Source organism: Ruditapes philippinarum, unplaced genomic scaffold, assembly GCF_026571515.1.
Source record: "Ruditapes philippinarum isolate M1 unplaced genomic scaffold, ASM2657151v2 ctg693_1_1_1_1, whole genome shotgun sequence".
Lineage (NCBI taxonomy): Eukaryota > Metazoa > Mollusca > Bivalvia > Venerida > Veneridae > Ruditapes > Ruditapes philippinarum.
Genome location: NW_026865227.1, coordinates 57,160 through 81,689, shown reverse-complemented (window position 1 = coordinate 81,689; position 24,530 = coordinate 57,160). Strand labels below are relative to the sequence as shown.

At 34.3% G+C, this 24,530-nt stretch overlaps 1 protein-coding gene across 1 annotated transcript in view; it reads left to right on the top strand.

Moving 5' to 3' along the window:
• Positions 1–24,530, top strand: part of LOC132728286 (nucleoredoxin-like) — a 57,240-nt gene that overhangs the window by 4,395 nt on the left and 28,315 nt on the right. Inside the window, exons 2-3 of the mRNA XM_060713909.1 lie at positions 4,955–5,206; positions 20,397–20,601. Of these exons, the coding sequence (XP_060569892.1) occupies positions 4,955–5,206; positions 20,397–20,601 (457 nt within the window). The remainder of the gene's footprint in view (positions 1–4,954; positions 5,207–20,396; positions 20,602–24,530) is intronic.

Below are 24,530 nucleotides of genomic sequence, written 5' to 3'. Positions count from 1 at the left end.
TTTTTTTTCCTTATATAGAATATATAGTGAACAATTTCTTCTGTGCGCAACTCCTCCTACATTTCTCAACGGATTTTGACCAAACTTTCACAGAAGCTTTGTCATCAAGTGCCCTGGCGTATATTGTGGGGGTTTTGCGAATTAGATAATATTTGACCTAAATTATGGCCCTTTGTTTTTTCCTTATATAAATATATATAGTGAACAATTTCTTCTGTGCGCAACTCCTCCTACATTTCTCAATGGATTTTGACCAAACTTTCTCAGAAGCTTTGTCATCAAGTGCCCTGACACATATTGCCAGGGTTTTGCGATTGGTATATATTTGACCTAATTATGGCCCTTTGTTTTTTCTTATATAGAATATATAGTGAACAATTTCTTCTGTGCGCAACTCCTCCTACATTTCTCAACGGATTTTGACCAAACTTCTTAGAAGCTTTGTTATCAAGTGCCTGGCACATATTGTCGGGGTTTTGTGATTGGATAATATTTGACCGAATTATGGCCCTTTGTATATTTTTTTCCTTATACAGAATATATAGAGAACAATTTCTTCTGTGCTCAACTCCTCCTACATTTTCTCAACGGATTTTGACCAAACTTTCTTAGAAGCTTTGTTTTCAAGTGCCTGGCACATATTGTCGGGGTTTTGTGATTGGATAATATTTGACCAAATTATGGCCCTTGTATATTTTTTCCTTATACAGAATATATAGTGAACAATTTCTACAGTGCGCAACTTCTCCTACATTTCTCAATGGATTTTGACCAAACTTTCACAGAAGCTTTGTCATCAAGTGCCCTGGCGCTCACTAAATTCCCATGTTTCTTCCAAGACATCATTCAAGTATTTTTTAAAATTGTAAAACATACTTTTCTTGATATTCGCACACAAACACACACACGCCAATATTGTTGACAAAAGAAAATGACAAGAGACGCAAAAATGTAAAAATTAAGCAAAAATAAAGTACTGTTTACCTTTCTAAAACATTTGGGAAAAAAAGGCGAATAGACAACATAAAATTTCTCAATCATTTTTGTTTGAGGAATATTAAAAAAGCCATAATTCCTCCTAAAAGTTCTATAAAAAAAAATGCCCCTTCATGACAAAGCTTCTGTGAAATATTTTGCTGAAAACCTGGTTGCATCGCATTGCGATGTTTCTTGTTTTGTTTGTTACAATATTAATTTTATACAATGTACAGGAAATTGCCTTTTACCTTGAGAAAATTTGGAAAGAATTAACAAACTTTGTAAAACATTATAAGTTACGAACATGTACCCGGTACATGTATCTTCTTCAGATGAGGATTATTATGAAAATTATTATTACAATTGTGATCAGGGCCGTTAATTCACCAATTTTGGTGCCTATATATAATTATGTGCCTTTTAGTAATAACCTTTCGAAATACTAGCACACTATAGTATTACAAAATAAAATACATAATTATTAACAATGTTAGAATTCCCCCTCCCATAGATAGAGGTACTGTTCACACAGATAAAGGTATTCAATGAGTGTTTCCACAAAACCAGAGAGCCCTGATGATTGGTGTGCGTTTTTTTGTTTGTTTTTGGATAATAAAGTATTGTCTTCCATAAAAGAATAGCTGATTAGGTGAAGTTTACTTAGTATTTTGGACATTTCATTATCAAAATGGGACTCTTGAACAGTTTTGAATATGGTACATGTAGGAAGAGTAACACTAATATAAATTGTAACTGAATCTACCAAATAAGACAGTGTGTGCATATTCTTATGCTTTCTTAGACATGCAAAGAATATACTCCTATATGCCAGAGAGTAAACTCAAATGTAAATTTTACCTAGAAATTTTGGTTAACTCATCAAGGAAACAGTTATGCTATCATGCTTCATTTAACTCTGGTGTACTGTTTTACTGTTTATCATTTTTCTTAAATCAATTAAAACCAAATAAAAAGAATAGACATGTTGATTATTGTGGAAAAAACTCAAAAACATTTATTGAATCTTTATAAAGGAAAGTGATTACGCTTTCAATGTCACCATTTTAGAACTAAGTAAATACTTTTGTAATATTTTATCTTTTGATGTAAGTCATTTGATTGTGTCATCCCCTCATTCAGTTTTTTTTTTAAATAATATTTTTTAATCAAAATTACCTGGAAAAGTAAAGCATTCAAAGGCTTGTTACTCAAATCAAGCTTAAAATTGCAATAAATATGGATATTCAATGCAATTCTGAGTACATATTTCTTTATATTACATGCACTATTAAATTATCATGTTTTCTGTTTTAGGTATCCCAGTTGATCTATGTACAATTTTCAAAATCTATATTTTTTATGCTTTTTTAGCTCACCTGTCACAAAGTGACAGGGTGAGCTTTTGTGATCGCTTTTCGTCTGGCGTCCGTCCGTCCGTCCATCCGTCCGTAAACTTTTACTTTAAATGACATCTCCTCATAAACCACTAAGCCAATTTCATCCAAACTTCACAGGAATGTTCCTTTGGTGGTCACCTTAAAAAATTGTTCAAAGAATTTAATTCCATGCAAAACTCTGGCTGCCATGGCAACCGAAAGAAAAAACTTTAAATATCTTCTTTTAAAAAACCATAAGAGCTAGAGCTTAGATATTTGGCATGAAACATCTTCTAGTGAGTGTCTACCAAGTTTGTTCAAATAAAAGCCCTGGGGTCAAAATTGGCCCAGCCCCGGGGGGTCATTGATTTTCCCTATATATGCATATAGTAAAAACTTAAAAAATCTTCTTTTAAAGAACCCAAAGAGCTAGAGCTAAGATATTTAGCATGAAACATGTTCTAATGGGTGTCTACCAAGTTTGTTCAAATAAAAGCCCTGGGTTGAAAATTGGCCCCGCCCCGGGGGTCATTGATTTTCCTAATATGCATATAGTAAAAAACTTAAAAAATCTTCTTTTAAAGAACCCAAAGAGCTAGAGCTAAGATATTTAGCATGAAACATGTTCTAAATGGGTTGTCTACCAAGTTTGTTCAAATAAAAGCCCTGGGGTGAAAATTGGCCCTGCCCCGGGGGTCATTGATTTTCCCTATATGCATATAGTAAAAACTTAAAAATCTTCTTTTTAAAGAACTCAAAGAGCTAGAGCTTAGATATTTGGCATGAAACATCTTCTAGTGTGTGTCTACCAAGTTTGTTCAAATAAAAGCCCTGGGGTCAAAATTGGCCCCGCCCGGGGGGTCATTGATTTTCCCTATATGCATATAGTAAAAACTTAAAAAATTTTTCTTTTAAAGAACCCAAAGAGCTAGAGCTAAGATATTTAGCATGAAACATGTTCTAATGGTGTCTACCAAGTTTTTTCAAATAAAAGCCCTGGGGTGAAAATTGGCCCCGCCCCGGGGGGTCATTGATTTTCCCTAAATGCATATAGTAAAAACTTAAAAATCTTCTTTTAAAGAACTCAAAGAGCTATGGCTAAGATATTGAGCATCAAACATGTTCTAATAGGTGTCTACCAAGTTTGTTCAAATACAAGCCCAGGGGTCAAAATTGGCCCGCGCCGGGGGTCATTGATTTTCTTTATATGTGTTTAGCAAAAACTTTAAATCTTCTTTGAAAAAAACCCAAAAAGCTAGAGTTCAGATATTAAGCATGAAACATCTTCTAGTAAGTGTCTACAAAGTTTGTTCAAATAAAAGCCCTGGGGTCAAAACTGGCCCGGCCCAGGGGTGTCATTGTTTTTAACTATATGTGTATAGTAAAAACTTTAAAAAAATCTTTTTTAAAAAGCCCAATGAGCTAGAGCTTAAATGTTTAGCATGAAACATCTTCTTATGGGTGTCTACCAAGTTTGTGCAAATAAAAGCCCTTTGGTTAAATTGGCTCTGCAACGTTGGGGGGGGGGGGTGGGTTGGGGGGGGGCCTATATACAGGTGAGCGACCTCAGGGCCATCATGGCCCTCTTTGTTTCAATTTAAATATTTGATTTGATTTGATTCCCCCCAAAATAATGGTTACTTGTACAGTACTATTCATATAGCTAACATCCTCACTCATCATATACCTAATATCTTCAGTTACCTAGTGTGCTGTTGAAAATCAGAGCAAGACGAGACAGAATTTCTCCTTGATAAAACAAGTTTGTTTTTTTATTTACAGCTGATGAAAGCGGTGATTTGATGTATGCTGTAGGCTGTTGATAGATATTCAATATGTCCCTTACAATTAATCCTCAAACTATCTACTTAATATAACTCGTTGCCATGGAAATGCATATTGGGGTGCTTGAGATTTTTGCGTGCTGGAAAATAAATTTGTACGTTTATGAAGTGGTGCATCCTTCATATAACGGCACTCAACTCCTCAAGTTTTATAGTTATTGCCAATTTCTTTTGGAAGCACTAATACATAAACAAATCAGGAAAAAAATATCTATAAGCCATATTTTCTTTTTTTCGAGCAAGGAACGTTTTGCCAAGAAGGAATGTTTTCACAATTGAGAGTAAAGAAGCATTATCAATTTGATTCATTTACTCCTGTTGTTAGTTAGATAATATTTTAGATATTATTAAACTATTAATAGTTTTCATATGAGTAAAAATACATTTGTACAAGTTTACAAGTTTATTGTAACGTAAATAAGGTCTGCCAATCCATTCATGTCCACCGCATTCAGAATACATATTACAGTCTATATATCTCTAAAATTACTGAAGGGAAACTGAACATACTTATTTGAGAGTAGGCTAGGAGGGTACTATTCAAGGCCAATAACTCTAACTTTGATTTGACTGAATTATGACCCTTTTTGAAATTAAATTTTTTTGTATTATCCATACTTAAGCACTAAGAATAGTCGAGGACATTGTCCTGCTGACAGCACTTGTTTTTTTCTTTTTACAAATACAATGTACATGAGACTTTATTGAATTGGTATGTCAGGTTTTAAAAATGAATTGTAATATTATGGTTTTCAGGGAAAGCTGTGTAAGAAATTTCGAGTGCAGGGTATTCCAAAACTAGTCCTGATAGATGCGGAAACAGGGCAGACAATAACTCGCGAAGGATACTCGCACTTGATGGAGGATGAAAATGGTACAGAGTTTCCATGGCGACGGAAAAAATTTGGTGACATCATCAAGGGGAAATTATTAAAAGAAGGCAAAGAGGTTGATGCCTTAGAAGAACTCAAAGGGAAAATTGTTGGCCTTTATTTTTCAGCTCATTGGGTATGTTTAAAGTTTTAATATCTCTAATGTAATTTTTATTATGCGTGTCCTGTCATGAAAATTGAAATAATGATTGAAATTTCACATGTTATCTCTTCCCATGAATTTAAAATTAAATTGAGTTCACCAGTTCACCTTTACACTGGTAAATGAAATTATCCTACTTTAAACCTAGCTTCATCTTTTACAAATTTATTGCATGTTGCAAATGTAGGTTTTTTCAAAGACAATCCCTAAGTTAAACAAACTTTCAGTTAAGCTTCATGGTAAACTTCTGTCCACAATACTGTTCACAATAGCTATGTTCCAGTGCACTACACTGTTCACAGTAGATATGTTAACCTGTTCCAGTGCACTACTGTTCACAGTAGATAAGTTAACCTGTTCCAGTGCACTACTGTTCACAGTAGATATGTTAACCTGTTCCAGTGCACTACTGTTCACAGTAGATATGTTAACCTGTTCAAGTGCACTACTGTTCACAGTAGATAAGTTAACCTGTTCCAGTGCACTACTGTTCACAGTAGATATGTTAACCTGTTCCAGTGCATTACTGTTCACAGTAGATAAGTTAACCTGTTCCAGTGCACTACACTGTTCACAGTATAATAAGTTAACCTGTTCCAGTGCACTACACTGTTCACAGTATATAAAGTTAACCTGTTCCAGTGCACTACACTGTTCACAGTAAGATATGTTGACCTGTTCCAGTGGCGCTACTGTTATCAAGTAGCAATAAGTTAACCTGTCCAGTGCGGCTACTGTTTCACAAGTAGATAAGTTAACCTGTTCCAGGTGCACTAACTGTTCACAGTAGATAAGTTATCCTATTCAAGTGCACAACTGTTCACAGTAGATAAGTTAACCTGTTCCAGTGCACTACTGTTCACAGTAGATATGTTAACCTGTTCCAGTGTACTACTGTTCACAGTAGATAAGTTATCCTATTCAAGTGCACTGCTGTTCACAGTAGATAAGTTAAACTGTTCCAATGCACTGCTGTTCACAATAGATGTGTTAACCTGTTCCAGTGCACTACTGTTCACAATAAGTTTCATGGATGTGTTGGCATGGCTATACTAGTGGCATAAAGGAAGGCAAGCTCAAAATTATTGCTTGCCAGCATTAAAATAATTAACTTTAAATCATTTGTTTGTTTACCAATATCTGATGAAATTATCTGGATGCAGTCCAGATCTTGCAATTCAACACCCATTATTTTGTGCATGTAGTAAGTACCTGTTGAGATGTGTTTTTGGCTGTAAAATGCAGTTAAAACAAATGAAATGCAATGTATATGTACAACTTTGATCAGTGTTTATAATTTAACCTGGATTTAGTAATAATATAATTTAGTAAATTTTGTAAACTAATTAAAGTCATTGCGAACTTAGCCATATTCTAAATTGATATATATCTGAACCTGGTAGTGTACATGTATTTCAAATGAAATGTAAATCTAATAAAAATAAAATAAACATGAAACATAGAAGTAATACAATTCCATATAAATTGAATTGTGAGAAATGAAATACAAATTACCATGAACTGAAAAAGAGACCCTGTAAGCAATTCCACCTTGGAGGATCATTTTAGATAAATAAGGCAATAAAATTTACTGACTGTGAATGAGAGGAAAAATTATTAACATGTATTATAGGCTGAATAGGGTCTGAAGATCATTCATCATAGTCAAATCATTATCTCTAAATCTCTTTAAATACATCAATTTATTTGTCTGTTTTATTTTCTTTGTAAACCTTTGAACAGATAATTTGTTCTCGTTTAGTCAAAAGCCTTAAAAAAGGTTATAGGGCTCTCTTGATAGTAGAAATTTACAATTTATTTGTTTATAATAAAACAATAAAAAAATCACATGTAATACAAGTTCATAAAACAGAATAGAATGAATTATTGATTGAATTAATTTTGAACCAGTCAATTGAAGATCCTACCTGGGCCCACGTATGAGGAATACATTTCTCAATTCTTCTTACAAACTAAAAAAAAAGGAAAATAAATTTTGTTTTCTCCTCTTGAAACATGTAGCTTTAAGTTAGGAATAACATTACAAATATTAAACTGTTTGAATTTGGAATTGTCTCCTCAAAGTTTTAGGACGTTTAAATTAATTGAATTATTAATACTAAGAGCCTGGTCAGACTGTACTAAAGTATAGACACGCCAGGTGGCAAAGCCAGAAAGGCTTATCATGTTTTAGTTCCAGCAAATTAAGAGTTATACCCTGAAACCTGAAATGCAGGGTTACTCACCTTAGGGCTGTCATTGATATACTGCACATTTGTAATGTCGCTTTTCATTGGTTAAATTGTGGCGTTTATATTAACTATATACACAGCTGCTGTCAAATTATGAAGTAATTTCATATTTTTTTCTCAAATAAAGGAAGTTTGCTGTATTATAACTTCATTATAAAGATTCTTGACAGATTATAATGCTGTATATAAACAGTTATTTATTATATAACCCTCACTACATATGATTTTTTGTTTATTTAGGGTCATATAACATGTAACTTATATCTTAGCTAGAAACACACAGGGGAAACGTACCATTTAAACATGATTATGTTATAAATTATCATCCTGGTGTATTTAGCAATCACAAATACAATACATTGAAAGAAAGTAATTTTTTTTATGTTTTCTTGTTATTATTACACTAAGAGATTCAGAGTTGAAGCTAGCCAAGAAAATAGACAAGACGTGACATCTCTTGTCACACTCAATAAAGAGATATTTTCACAAGACAGGGAGAAATTGTATTAAAATTTGTATCGATATTCTAAATTTTGAATCGATATTGATTTAAAATAGTGAATAATCGATGATATATAGATGTCGCGACATTCAGTGACAATTTGCCCTGCACTTATATATGTATATCTATATAATCAAACAAACATTACTCCATATAGTATTTTAGTAGAAGTGTAGAAATTTGGCAGCAGGGCCATGGGGGGAGAACCTGGAGGGGGGGGGAGTAGGCGGAGGGGGGTGAGGGTGAATACTGAATACAACAGACAAATCAGCCGACAATCAATATGTATATATTAGTGGTTTAAGTGCCGCAGAATGAGCTGTATTATTTTATAACTGTTCACAAATTGCCTCTTGATCTAATATCATTACATTGATAATTTGCCTGTAGTAAAGTGGAGTAAAGTACCTGGAATGTACAGCTGCTGTTTGTTGCTTTATATCTCTGGTAAAAGGCTCTTCTACAGGAAAATCCCATAGAAAAATCCAAGTTTTGATGCCTTGCATAAAAGAAAAAAAAAGAAAATATTTTGTGGGAATTTGAGAGAGAGAAACTTTTGTTCTCCTTTTCTTTATGAGGGTACTACATATATATTAGTTAATGGTAATACTATTGTTATTTTGTAGGGGTTAGTTACTTAAATGTATGTTTAATATAATAAAAAAAATCACAGATCCTGAAATGATGGTATCCATATAAAAGCATTTATTAAGAACAAGCAAAGGATTGAATTATTCTAGTGCTAGGTATTTTATCAATTGCTGCAATATCTTTATATAGCCTGCCTATTCTCAGTTGCCTATGAACCAGTTTGAGTCCTGTGAAAAGCACATAATGCATGTCCACAGTGGATGGACAAAATCTTACAAGTGTGTACCATGCCTTGCGATTACAATCGCCTGCTCACCTTTCTTTGGAGCCTATATACTTTAACTTGTGTACCTTTCTGGCCAAAACAGGAAGTGGAATTATTTATTCAGTGTGGTTATGGGTAATCATAAAGCTTGATGTTTACTGTTGTAAATGATTTATGTTGAAAAATTGTCAGTGAATGTTTCAGTGATTATTTTGTTAAAAAAATGGTTGACCATCTGAAATTCCTTAGTTGACAAAATTGTTGAAATTATCAAAATTAAATTAGTAAATTCTCGGAATATTGATTTTCACCTTGCCAGCTAAATAGTTTTAAACCAAATTTTATCACTGAATGTTTAAATACTTAGTTAATTTAAATTTGTTTAACTTTCCCAATTTAAAAGACATGGGTTGTTTCCCAAAAAAGTAAGAAGAAATACTTGCCGTGTAAGTTTTGAAATACTGGAACAAAATCAATCAAATCAAATCCCCAACTCCCAACACCAAACCAAAGCCAACCAGCCAGCCTGAGCCAGCCAACCAACCAACCAACAAAGATATAAGATAATTTTCCTTGATTTAAAATCTGATTGGGTTTGAAACAGTGACTTAAAGCTAATCTGCAAGTGCAAGAAGATTGGAACAAAAATAACAGAACTCTTATTATAGCAAAATATAATTATATCATGTTACTTAATTTCCATACAAAGACAGTATCTTATGATGAACCAGTATCTTATCTGGGATATTATCTGATGAACCAGTACATGCCATAAATCTCCATCTCCATGTTATATAGAAGATTGATTTTTTCTCTACAAGTCAAATAATGATTGACTACTCGGCATTGTATTATTAGTTTATATAGAAATGGTTATGAAAATTTTATGACAATTTCGGGGAAGTTTGGACAGAAATTGTTTGTATCATTGTAATAACTGTTGATTACTTTTATGTATACATTATGTATATGCAGACTTTATCTATTGTGGAAAAGGAGGTATTCCCATCTTCCCCCCCCCCCTCAATTGTTCAATTGTAAAGTAATAATATTCTCTGATTGGTTACAAATGTTATTATTTACATACACTTATGCAGGCTTTTTTTCTGTGTAAATTAAGTGATATAATTCTGTAAAATGATCTTTATATTTAGGGTGCATTTTTTGCTTGACTATTCTAAGAATAGGAAGTGCTATTGTACTCACGTTGTCGTCATTGGACATAACACTTTTATTCTTTTAAACTGCTGAAAGGAATTGGTTGAAGCTTGTTCACATGATGGCTTTAGGACCCATTGGTTACTTTTTTACCCCTTTTCTTACAGTAGTCGAGTGTCCCGTCTTTTGGACAGCTCTTGTTATTTTAAAGCTAGATGCCTCCAGATGAGCCAAAATATTTTTAAAAATTCAACTTTGATAAAAATGAAGTAGGATTTTAAGAAAAGAAAAAATATTCAGAATTCATGTAATTATTTACATGTTATATGCAATGAATGACAGATTTTGCAGTATTTATCACCACATTTCAGCTGTGTGACTTAAGTAGTAAGGGACTTTTTTGCATATTTTGACCTTTATTTGATGATTTACGTGGATTGTAAGTGAGCTTTGTAATATGTAAATTACTTTCTTTGTTTACTTGACAAGGCTTTTAATTTTTTAATACATATTTAAAATTTTCATGAAAATAAGCATGAATCTGGAGGAGTGAATCTGCTTTAACATTCATTCTTCTTCACTGAAACGAGAATCAGATATTTTGAATATTCCATATTTCCTGTTTCAAAATACATGCACATAATAATATACATATATGAAGAGTTTCTTTCCATTATATGGCTGTCATTATTCTAGAAATACCAATGGAAACATTTTTTAACACATTTTCTTCCATTTCCACATAATGTTGGTCATAGATTGGAAGTTAATGAAAAATGGCTTAGAATGTATAATGCATATTTAGTGAGCTGCATTTAAAAGTGCATAAAGTATATATCTCTGTTGTTATACAAGATTTCATAATACACCATTTATTATACTTTTTATAATACTGCACGTTTGTAACGTCATTTTTCATTGGATAATCGTGACGTTTATATAGTTTTATATACACGGCTGCTGAAATCTTACCTTTTTCTCTAAAAATGATGCTTGCTGTATTATAAATTCGTTATAAAGATTGTTGACAGGTTATATGACCGTATATAAACGGCTGTTTGCAATATAACCCTCGCCTAACGGCTCGGGTTATATTTACAAATAGCCGTTTATATAGGGCCATATAACCTGTCAACGATCTTTATAACTAATAATATATACTAGATCTGCAATCATTAGAAAATTAGAACAAAGATCATGACAGGCAATGCTAATTAAGTTCACAGAACACATACAGTCACTGTCTAACTGAGACTGAACACTAGTGTAGACAAGATCCTCACCCGACCTTCTGATACAATTAGATGGTAAAATTACTTCTGATGGTTAATTCCTGCTAACATTATCTCCATACACTGCTGTGAAGGATTGATCCCCACTATTTTTGCAGGTGAAATGCTCAGAGCTGACTTTGTCACAGCTGGAATTAGTGTTTGAATGCAAACATTGAGCTGCTAAAAATTAAGCCTGGTAGTGCTAGCTGGCCAGGCTCAATGCTGACAGGCAATGGCTAATCACTTTTAGTTCCAGCAGGCTATAAAATGGGGCTAAGCAGTATTTCCTCTTTCCCTAAATTGATATGAAGTGTGGGGCTCAACCTGTGACTGATTTGCTCCTCGTGTGGTTGCTAAATGGGTTTCATTTATCTTGTAGCTCCAGCGGCTGAGATGATTTTGACCCCTGGTGTTGCTGTAAGTTTGTCAAATGAACTTAACTTTGTTGGTGCACTGTAAAAGAAAAAAAGAAAACCCCCCCCCCCCCCCAAAAAAAAAAAACAAACCCAAAAAACCCCCCAAAAAACAAACAACATCAAGTAAATAACACATATAAGATCTTACTGTATCATTGCATTTATTTACTTCAACTAAAGTTGGTGGTTTTTGCGTGACATTTTGCAAGAAATTTTATCTACAGTTAAAATGACAAAACGTCTCCCTTACTTTTTGTCTGGCAGAGAAATTGGTCGTCTCACATCTGTAAATCCAAGAAGGAAACCAATAACCTACTAATTAATTCAATACTCCTCTCCTGAGTGAAATTTACGAGAACAGAAATAAATTGCATTCGCAATAAAAGGACAAAAATCTCTCCTTTGAATCCATGTAAAATAATTGTTTTTTATCACATTAGTTGCGCATGTGTTACAGAACATGCAGAATTCTAGTTTTATGACATACTTGTGTCACTGTGGCAAATGAGGTTATGTTCAGGCGACAGTCATTTCAGTTTTCAGACACATGGTTCTGGAAAAAAATAATCGAGGAATATAATGTTGGTATTTTGACAAAGTTGAGATAAAAATCCAATTACTTTTAATTCTGTAAAAATCTTAAGATAAATAAACTGGCTGATGGCTGATCTGCGTAAGTTTTAAAATAAAATAGAAATAAAGCGAAATTTAACATTTGGCCTTATACTGTTAATTTTTGAAATTGAAGGCAAAGTCAAGTTGTTGTCCATGGTACGACTTGTAGGCCCACAGATATCTTTTAGAATACTAGAAAGTACCAGCCCAATTGTAAAAAGTGCTCATCAGTACCTGCATGAGAATAGTGACGTCTATGGGTATTAAACTTGCCAGAAATTAATATTGTAAAACATTTACCTAAAGAGGCTGTGTCAGTATAAGTAGTACCCGGGATGACAGTAGCGCCAACAACCAAAGTTAGGCAGAATGTCCTACTAATACTGATAAGTAGTTTGTATGGATAAATTTTCCTTTTTCTGGCGGAACAACAACAATATCTGTAGATTTCAATCAATTATATGATACATCGGATATTCCCATCTGTATTTGTACTAATTTATAATCAATATATTAATTACTAGAATCAATTATCTCCTGTATGGGATAATTTTGAGAACAGTTCTAATAAAAAGTACTGAATAATTGACAGTCGAGAAGCAATTTGACAAGCTATCTGAGCATATCAGTAATGAGCAGATACCGTGGAGTGACCTTGATGAGTGACCTTCATTGTACAACTGAGGGATTTTTAAAAGTGTTAACTTTTATCTGCAGTACTTATTTATACTCATGGAAACCATTCTGTTTAAAGATTTTTAGAAATAAATACTAAACATTTATTGACTTGAATATGGACCAAGTCTGTTATTGGTTATACGAATGGGACCAGTGCTGATCAAGATCAGCGGCACTTTCAAGCTGTCTGATCATGGGTCTGCATTGTTTGCTTCCCAGACAGATGATCTAATTATTTTGAAATTTTTCTCAAAATTTTGTTTAAACTGAAACATTGACAACTCCATATAAGATATTTATATAGCATGGTAATGCTTAAAACCTTAGTTAGCTATGCAGAGTTCCAGACAGATCTTATTGTACATGTATAGGAAAGTGTTAACGTGCTTTTTCGATTTTTTTGCAGAGTAAATAATCGGGCCAACAGGGTTTTACATTTTTCTTAACCAATATTTACACAATGCAATTTTTTTGCCTCTTCATTGAAGATATCAATTATGAAACAGTATATACCTGCTGTTCAACTTCATTGAAATACAGTTGATTTCTGATACTCCGTACCGAGTAACTGAGTCATTATTTCCGCGTGAATCAATCGTGTGAATAATACATCATCAATATAATCATTTGATCTCCGGTGTCATTGTTTCCTCGTATAATCTTTTCAAAATGTTTGATTAAATATTGATGTTTGATATTTGCTTCGAAATCACGAAAACTAAACAAATACAAAAAATGTTCGGTATTGTATGTCAACAAAATGTTGTTCTGTAGTCTATTAAAGTAGCAAAAAATTACATTATATCGAAAAGTTTATTGACTTTTGAACAGCATTGTTTACGTTGATTTAAATGTAAGTGTGATTGTAATGATAATTCTATTTTTTTGAGGGAATATAAATTACGGAAAAGTGCCACTTGAAGATACAAACAAATTATAAGTTAATTTATACCACCCTTGATACCAACCTGGGTTTGGTTTTAAAGAAACAAAATTATAAGTATTTATACCAGCCTTGAATTGCTATCTTGGGTTAGGTTTTAAGTCGGCAATATAAAATGGCGACAAATCCCATTGGCAGACCAGCATGTACATGTAACTGAAAAAACTATTAAGAAAACATTCTGACACTTGTACGCTCAGAGAAAAGAGTGACATTATCATAGATAGAATAGGAAACCATGAAGGTCTTACAGTATGAAGCTGTACGGTTAGCTCAAAAGGTAAAGCTCTGGACTTGAATCGAGCGACCCTGGTTTGATTTCCTGGCACTGAATTCCATTAAAGCCTTGGTGTTACTATGTTATTCTAAATATTATTGTGTTGGAATGGACTCCCCATAATGTTTTTATCCCCCTTTTTTTAATCCTGAAACATTTAAAACACTTAAGATTTTGAGATAGTAATGTATCATCAATTTTTTTTGATGTCAAAGAATAAAAAGAGATAAAGAGATTTTACTGCAATGCAAGTTTTTGGTGCATTAGCTATCATGCTGGGAATGCACCTAATGCAACAGAAAGATCAAATTCTGTGTATTTTTTTTTTTAGCTCACCTGAGCATATGCTCAGGGTGAGCTATTAGGATCACTCTTCGTCCGTCGTCCGTCGTACGTCGTACGTTGTCCGTTCACACTTTTCAAACGACATCTCCTCTGAAACCATAAGGCAGATCATAATGAAACTTCACAGGGATGTTCCTTGTGTGAAGCCTTAACAAAGTTGTTCAAAGAATTCCATTCCATGCAGAACTCTGGTTGCCATGGCAACCAAAAGAAAAAACTTTAAACATCTTCTTCTAGAAAACCCAAAGAGCTAGAGCTTAGATATTTGGCATGAAACATCTTCTAGTGAGTGTCTACCAAGATTGTTCAAATAAAATCCCTGGGGTCAAAATTGGCCCAGCCCCAGGGGGTCATTGATTTTCCCTATATGCATATAGTAAAAACTTAAAAAAATCTTCTTTTAAAGAACCAAAAGAGCTAGAGCTAAGATATTAAGCATGAAACATCTTCTAATGAGTGTATACCAAGATTATTCAAATAAAAGCCCTGGGGTCAAAATTGGCCCCGTCCCAGGGGGTCATTGATTTTCCCTATAATCATATAGTAAAAACTTAAAAAATCTTCTTCTAAAAAACCGAAAGAGCTAGAGCTTAGATATTTGGCATGAAACATGTTCTAATGGATGTCTACCAAGTTTGTTCAAATAAAAGCCCTGGGGTCAAAATTGGCCCCGCCCCTGGGGGTCATTGATTTTCCCTATACATGTATATGCATATACTAAAAACTTAAAAAAATCTTCTTTTAAAGAACCCAAAGAGCTAGAACTAAGATATTTAGCATGAAACATCTTCTAATCGGTGTCTACCAAGATTGTTCAAATAAAAGCCCTGGGGTCAAAATTGGCCCCGCCCCAGGGGGTCATTGATTTTCCCTATATGCATATAGTAAAAACTTAAAAAAATCTTCTTTTAAAGAACCCAAAGAGCTAGACCTAAGATATTAAGCATGCAACATCTTCTAATGAGTGTCTACCAAGATTGTTCAAATAAAAGCCCTGGGGTCAAAATTGGCCCCGCCCCAGGGGGTCATTGATTTTCCTTATATGCATATAGTAAAAACTTAAAAAAATCTTCTTCTAAAAAACCCAAAGAGCTAGAGCTTAGATATTTGGCATTTAATATGTTCTAATGGATGTCTAACCAAGTTTGTTCAAATAAAAGCCCTGGGGTCAAAATTGGCCCCGCCCCAGGGGGTCATTGATTTTCCCTATATGCATATAGAAAAAACTAAAAAAATCTTCTTTTAAAGAACCAAAAGAGCTAGACCTAAGATATAAAGCATGAAACATCTTCTAATAAGTGTCTACCAAGATTGTTCAAATAAAAGCCCTGGGGTCAAAATTGGCCCCGCCCCAGGGGGTCATTGATTTTTCCTATATGCATATAGTAAAAACTTAAAAAAATCTTCTTTTAAAGAACCCAAAGAGCTAGACCTAAGATATTAAGCATGAAACATCTTCTAATAAGTGTCTACCAAGATTGTTCAAATAAAAGCCCTGGGGTCAAAATTGGCCCCGCCCCAGGGGGTCATTGATTTTCCCTATATGCATATAGTAAAAAACTTAAACAAGAGGGCCATGATGGCCCCTGAGGTCGCTCACCTGTTATAGGTCGCCCCAACCCCCCCCCCCCCCCCCCAAAACATTGCAGGGCCAATTTAACCAAAAGGGCTTTTATTTGCACAAACTTGGTAGACACCCATAAGAAAATGTTTCATGCTAAACATCTAAGCTCTAGCTCATTGGGCTATTTAAAAGAAGACTTTTTTAAAGTTTTTACTATACACATATAGTTAAAACAATGACACGCCTGGGGCCGGGCCAGTTATGACCCCAGGGTTTTTATTTGAACAAACTTTGTAGACACTTACTAGAATATGTTTCATGCTTAATATCTAAACTCTAGCTATTTGGGTTTTTTCAAAGAAGATTTTAAGTTTTTGCTATACACATATAAGGAAAATCAATGACCCCGGGGCAGGGCCAATTTTGACCCCAGGTCTTTTTATTTGAACAACTTTGTAGACACTCACTAAAAGATGTTTCATGCTTAATATCTTAACTCTAGCTATTTGGGTTTTTTCAAAAAAGATTTTTTAAGTTTTTTGCTATACACATATAAGGAAAATCTATGACCCCGGGGCGGGGCCAATTTTGACCCAGGGCTTTTATTTGAACAAACTTGGTAGACAACCTATTAGAACATGTTTGATGCTAAATATCTTAACCATAGCTCTTTGAGTTCTTTAAAAGAAGATTTTTAAGTTTTTACTATATGCATATATAGGGAAAAATCAATGAGCCCCCCGGGCGGGGTCAATTTTGACCCCAGGGCTTTTATTTGAACAAACTTGGTAGACACTTATTAGAACATGTTTCATGCTAAATATCTTAGCTCTAACTCTTTTGGTTCTTTAAAAGAAGATTTTTTAAGTTTTTACTATATGCATATAGGGAAAATCAAATGACCCCCTGGGGCGGGGCCAATTTTGACCCCAGGGCTTTTCTTTGAACAAACTTGATAGACACCTATTAGAACATGTTTGATGCTCAATATCTTAGCCATAGCTCTTTGAGTTCTTTAAAAGAAGATTTTTTAAGTTTTCACTATATGCATATAGGGAAAATCAATGACCCCCCCGGGGCGGGGCCAATTTTGACCCCAGGGCTTTTATTTGAACAAACTTGGTAGACACTCACTAGAAGATGTTTCATGCCAAATATCTAAGCTCTAGCTCTTATGGTTTTTTAAAAGAAGATATTTAAAGTTTTTTCTTTCGGTTGCCATGGCAACCAGAGTTCTGCATGGAATTAAATTCTTTGAACAATTTTTAAAGGTGACCACCAAAGGAACATTCCTGTGAAGTTTGGATGAAATTGGCCTTGTGGTTTATGAGAAGATGTCATTTAAAGTAAAAGTTTACAGACGACGGACGGACGACGGACGGACGACGGACGCCGGACGAAAAGCGATCACAAAAGCTCACCCTGTCACTTTGTGACAGGTGAGCTAAAAAGTCTTCTTCTAAAAAACCCAAAGAGCTAGAGCTTAGATATTTGGCGTAAAACATGTTCTAATGGATGTCTACCAAGTTTGTTCAAATAAAAGCCCTTGGGTCAAAATTGGCCAGCCCCAGGGGGTCATTGATTTTCCCTATGTGCATATGGTAAAAACTCAAAAAAATCTTCTCTTAAAGAACCCAAAGAGCTAGAGCTAAGATATTAAGCATGAAACATCTTCTTATCAGTGTCTACCAAGTTTGTTCAAATAAAAGGCCAAAGGCCTGGGGTCAAAATTGGCCCCGCCCCAGGGGGTCATTGATTTTCCCTATATGCATATAGTAAAAACTTAAAAAAAATTCTTTTAAAGAGCTAGAGCTAAGATATTTAGCATGAACAATATTCTAATGGGTGTCTACCAAATTTGTTCAAATAAAAGCCGTGGGGTCAAAATTGGCCCTGTCCCAGGGGTTATTGATTTTCCCTATATACATAGAGTAAAAAGTTAAAAATCTTCTATTAAAGAACCAAAAGAGCTAGAGCTAAGATATTTAGCATGAAACATGTTCTAATGGATGTTTACCAAGTTTGTTCAAATAAAAGCCCTTGGGTCAAAATTGGCCCCGCCCCAGGGAGAGGGGGGAGGGGACAAAAGTCATTGTTATTCATTATTTGTGTATAGTAAAAACTTAACATCATGAAATATCTTTTAATGGGTGTCTTCCAAGTTTGTTCAAATAAAAGCCCTTTGGTTTAAACTGGCCCGGCCCTGGGGGCCTATGTTCAGGTGAGCGACCCCAGGGCCATCATGGCCCTCTTGTTTAATTTTTGTAAGACGTTGTGTTATCATTTTTATGCCCCCGCCATATAATGGCAAGGGCATAATTATAGTGTTACCCTGTTCCGTCATTCCGTCATTCCGTAATTCCGTCATTCCGTCCTTCTGTCCTTCCGTCATCATCAGTTTCCGTTCATTATCTTAATAACCGTTGCACATATTGAACTCAAATTTGAGATATAGATATGTCATGAGAAAATACAGGTCAAGTTTGAAATTGGTCATGGTTCGATGATTTTTGGCAGAGTTATGCCCCTTTTACTTTGAAAATAATATGAAATTTTCAGTTTCCGTCCATTATCTCCCCAACGGTACAACACTTTCAACTCAAACTTGACATATGGATATGCCATGAGAAAATACAGGTCAAGTTCAAATTTGGTTATGGTTCGATGATTTTTGGCAGAGTTATGCCCCTTTTACTTTGAAAATAATATGAAATTTTCAGTTTCCGTTCATTATCTCCCCAACGGTACAACACATTCAACTCAAACTTGACATATGGATATGTCATGAGAAAATACAGGTCAAGTTCAAATTTGGTCATGGTTTGATGATTTTTGGCAGAGTAATGCCCCTTTTACATTGAAAATAATATGAAAATTTCAGTTTCCGTTCATTAACTCCCCAATGGTACATCACATTCAACTCAAACTTGACATATGGATATGTCAAAGGAATGCGCAGGTCAAGTTCAAATTTGGTCATGGTTCGATGATTTTTGGCAGAGTTATGCCCCTTTCACTTTAAAAATAATATGAAATTTTCAGTTTCCGTTTATTATCTCCCCAACAGTATTACACATTCAACTCAAATTTGACATATGGATATATTTTTGGAATGCGCAGGCCAAGTTCGAATTTGGTCATGGTTCAATGATTTTTGGCAGAGTAATGCCCCTTTCACTTTGAAAATGATATGAAATTTACAGTTTCTGTTCATTATCAACCCAACAGTGTTACATATTCAACTCAAAATTGACATATGGATATGTCAAAGGAATGCGCAGGTCAAGATGGAATTTGGTAATGGTTCGATGATTTTTTTGGCAGAGTTATGTCCCTTTCACTTTGAAAATAATATAGATACATCTTAGGAATAAGCAGTTTAAGTTGGAATTTGGTCGTTGTTCAATGATTTTGGACAAACTTATCTTTCCTGAATGTTGGAAAAAATTTTGAAACTTTCAGTTTCAGCACTCATACTTTTGTTGGAAATGTATATAGCCATTATTTTGGCTACAAATATGCAATATGCTATTTTCAAAAGGTTAAGACTGAATAATTTCAGTGCCTTAAACATTGTATAAAAATGGTTTGTGTTAACATTGAAAAGTTTTAAGGGCTTTGAACATAGAATGAAAAAAATAATTTGTGCAAACAAATTTGGAACTAAATATTATAACATTTGAAATTTTGGCTGCATGCGGGGGCATCCGTGGCATGATGACACATTTCTAGTTTTCAGAGGTTTGTGGTATAAAACTTCAGTGTTTCATTGTAGTATTAACTTGTACAGATATGAAGAGATTATGAAAAACTTATGCCATGTATATATTTATATGCCTATGTGATCTTTATGTAGAATAATAGAAGGTCTATGCCACCATTTTATAGGACAATAGAAGGAATAGGCCACACTTGTATAGTATAATAGAAGGTCTATGTCACCATTATATAGGATATTATAAGGTATGCCACAATAATATAGGATAGTAGGACTATGCCACCATTATATAGGATATTTGAAGGTATGCCACCATTATAAAGGTTAATAGCAGGTCAGCTGAGTATGCCACCATTATATAGGATAATAGTATGCCACCATTATATAGGATAATAATAGGTCTATGCCACCATCATTAAGCCACATTTCCTTCCTCTTTATATATGTATCATCTACAATTGCTCATCCTTGAAATTCCCAAAATTAAACAATTATTGTTTAAACAAGTTCATCATGCAAAATCAAAGGAAGATGGGTAGTAACTTAATAATTTTCTCTATTACAGTGTCCACCATGCCGAGTATTTACGCCAGAGCTGATCCGAACTTATGAAAAATTGAAAGCCAATGGAAAGAAATTTGCGGTGATATTTGTGTCATCTGACCGATCAGAAGATTCCTTCACAAGCTTTGCAAACTCTATGCCATGGTTGGCCTTGCCGTTTGGTGATCCAAGGTCACAGATGCTGAAAAATCTATATGAGGTGGAAGGTAAGCAAATTTGAGCCGCGTCACGACAAAACCAACATAGTGGGTTTGCGACCAGCATGGATCCAGACCAGCCTGCACATCCGTGCAGTCTGATCAGGATCCATGCTGTTTGCTGTCAGTTTCTCCACTTGTAATAGAGTTGGTAAGCAAACAGCATGGTTCCTGATCAGACCGTGCAGGCTGGTCTGGATCCATGCTGGTCGCAAACGCACTATGTTGGTTTTATCGTGAAGCGGCTCATTTTGTAATGATCAGAAAGAATTCAAAAGAATTGGTGGTAAAAGTCTTGCGTGGAGGGTAGGGGGGCGGGACAATGAGAGTAGGTGAATCACATTTAAACTTTCATTTATGACTTTTTATGAAAAACAGGTTACACCATTTGAAAATGTGTATCATTATCTGAGAAAAAAAAAATATTGTAAATTTTGAACATTTTTAGCTCGACTTTTCTATGAAAAGGGGAGCTATCCTACTCGCCCCGGCGTCGGCGTCGGCGTCGGCGTTGGCGTCGGCGTCGGCGTTGGCGTCACACCTTGGTTAAGTTTTTCGTACCACCCCACTTTATTTCAGAAGTATTACAAGTATGGCTTTGAAACTTACCATACTTGTTCACCATCATAACCTCCATCTACAGACAAGAGTACATAACTCTGTCAAGGTTTTTGACAGAATTATGGCCCTTTTTTGACTTAGAAAGTGTATTGAGCTTGGTTAAGTTTTTTGTACCACCTCACTTTATTTCAAAACCATTGGAGGTATTGCTTTGAAACTGACCATACTTGTTTACCATCACGACCTTCATCAACAGACAAGAGGACATAACTCTGTCAAGGTTTTTGACAGAATTATGCCCCTTTTTGACTTAGAAAATACATTGAATATGGGTAAAATCCACTTATTGCCTTAACCCTTTGAGATATTGCTTTGAAACTTTTAATGCTATTTCACATCATTACCCCCATCTGTACGCAAGAGAAGGTAACTCTGTCAAGGATTTGTTTTTAAAAATTAAGGCCTTTTATCGACTTAGAATCTTGGTTAAGTTTTTAGTACCAGTCCACTTTTTGACTGAACTGTTTGAGATATTAATTTGAAAGTTGGAATACTTGTTTACAATCATGATTCCCAAACATGTCCAGGAGAAGGTAATTCTGTCAAAGATTTTATTTGAATTATGGCCCTTAACTGTCAATGTTTTGTATTATAGGCAAGCACTAAAAAACTTAAAAAATCTAAAAAAATTCATTCCTATCCACTTGTTCACTTTACCATAAATTATGTCATATAAACATTGCTGTAATATTCAAGGGTATCAAACAACTAGTTCACTTTAAAAATACAGAGATTCTTGTATTGCCTTTTACTGCAAAAACTTTTTTTATTGGCAAGCAATAAAAAAGTCGAGCGCGCTGTCTTACGGACAGCTCTTGTTTTAAGTTACCATACAGTGAGCATTTGAAACATTGATTCGTCAAGAGAGAGCTTCTGATTTGAAATCCACGGGATGCTGGTTTGATCCTAGGGTTAGGTCTAAATTTCTCGGCAACAATTGATCTTGGACGCTAAGTCTATTGGTAATTTGTCTCTTACCACTGATTTAGAAATCTTGTGATATTAGAAGTCAGTCAGTTGCATACAGTAGATAATTACTGGTTAGTTATCCAGGAAAGCTGGTCAGGTGAATCACCAAAAAGGTGCTAACATCGGAGTAAAAAAAAATAAAAAAGAATCAATCAACTTTTATAAATTAAAGGTTTCATCACTTTTACAATGCTCTAAGTTATTAAATGTGAACAATTTCTTTTCTTTCAAGCAATTAGATTTATCAATGAAATTTCCATCAAAATAGTTTTTTTTATTCAATTTTTAGCTCGACTATTCGAAGAATATGAGAGCTATTCTAGTCGCCCCGGCGTCGGCGTCAGCGTCCGCGTCGGCGTCTGCGTTGGTTAAAGTTTTTTGTAAAGTCAAATATCTCAATTACTGCTTGAGATATTCAATTGAAACTTACAATACTTATTTATAGTAACAAGGTACATCAGATTGACAAGTTGGATAACACTGCCTACAATATTGACAGAATTACGCCCCTTTTTAACTTAGAAATTTTGGTTAAAGTTTTTTGTAAAGTCAAATATCTCAGTTATTGCTTGAGATATTCAATTGAAACTTACAATACTTATTTATAGTAACAAGGTACATCAGATTGACAAGTTGGATAACTCTGCCTACAATATTGACAGAATTATGCCCCTTTTTAACTTAGAAATTTTGGTTAAAGTTTTTTGTAAAGTCAAATATCTCAATTATTGCTTGAGATATTCAATTGAAACTTACAATACTTATTTATAGTAACAATGTACATAAGATTGACAAGTTGGATAACTCTGCCTACAATATTGACAGAATTATACCCCTTTGGAACTTTGTAAAGTCAAATATCTTAATTATTGCTTGAGATATTCAATTGAAATTTAAAATACTCTTTTATAGTAACAATATATATCAGTTTGCAAAATTGCATAACTCTGCCTGCAATATTTGCAGAATTATTTGCCCCTTTGAAACTTAGAAATTTTGGTTAAAGGTCTTCAAAGATATTTACTTGAAACTTTACACATGCACTTAGGGTCATAATTGGAGGGTCATAATTGTATGTCACTGACCAAGTTCCATAACTCTATCTTGCATTAAGGCTGATTCATATCCCCTTTTCTACTTAGTCTCTTTGTTAATGTTAACATGATAGTTTTACATATCTCAATAACTATTAAAGATATTTATTTAAAACTTCACATAATTATGCATTTAGGGTCATAATTGTAGGTCACTGACAATGATCAATAATTCTATCTTGCATTTAGGCTGATTTTTCTCCCCTTTTTCACCTTAAAAATTCATGGTAAAGTTTTGCTTGTAAGCTGTTATCTCAATAACTACTGAAGGGTTTGTACCTTTTTTGGGTCAATTTTATGCATTCATAATAATAAAGCAGTGATTAACTTGATAAAACATCTTAATAACAAGCCTTTGTACCTTTTCTGTCAAATTTATGTATTCATAGGTAATTAGTATTATTTTACTCAATTAAACACCCTTGTGACATTACCTTCCGAATAGTCAAAATATGAAAAACAAGATCAACAAGGAAAGGCGGCGTTCAATGAACGCAACCCCCATATGACCCAGCAACAAGAACCAATGGAAAAGGAGCCCAGGCGGACCCCAAACATAAAAAGGACAGGGCAACGACACGTTAATCATTAAATGATAAATAATTTGTAACTGATTAGGAATTCAAAGAAAAATAATAATAGGCCCACAAAGGGGAAGGGGACAGAAGACCGGGGGAAGGGGGGGGGGTTAATCAAAGAAATAAAAACTAGAGGCAATGGGGAAGATACTTACCGTAGACGAGAAAACAACAAGGGACACAAGCAAAAGTGTCACCAAAACAGTATGAAACAACATAGACATACATCTGAGGAACACAGTGGGGCGCCGCCTTGGAACGGTCAGCAGCATAATAATGATACAATACTGTATAATTAGACTCTCTCTAAGGCCTATAACATGAATTTATGAAAAAAAATAGCTCTTTTGTGAACTTAAAAAATTTAACATTATAAAGGCTCTTTTACTATCAAGCACTTAGAATAGTCGAGCGTGCTGTCCTACCGACAGCTCTTGTTTTAGTTATGTCCTTATATTTGTCACTGAATTGATAAACTCACATATATGGTGAGAGTTGGAAGTTAAAGTTGTAAGATGATATGTCCACTGTTCTTTTTTCTCCAATTTTAACAAATAAAATTAACATGTTAACTTCTTATTAATTTGATAAGAGTTAACCCATTACTGCACTAAGGAGATAATGTATGAATCTAGGTATAAACAAATGCTACTCTTCTTTTTTTTCTATTCTAGAT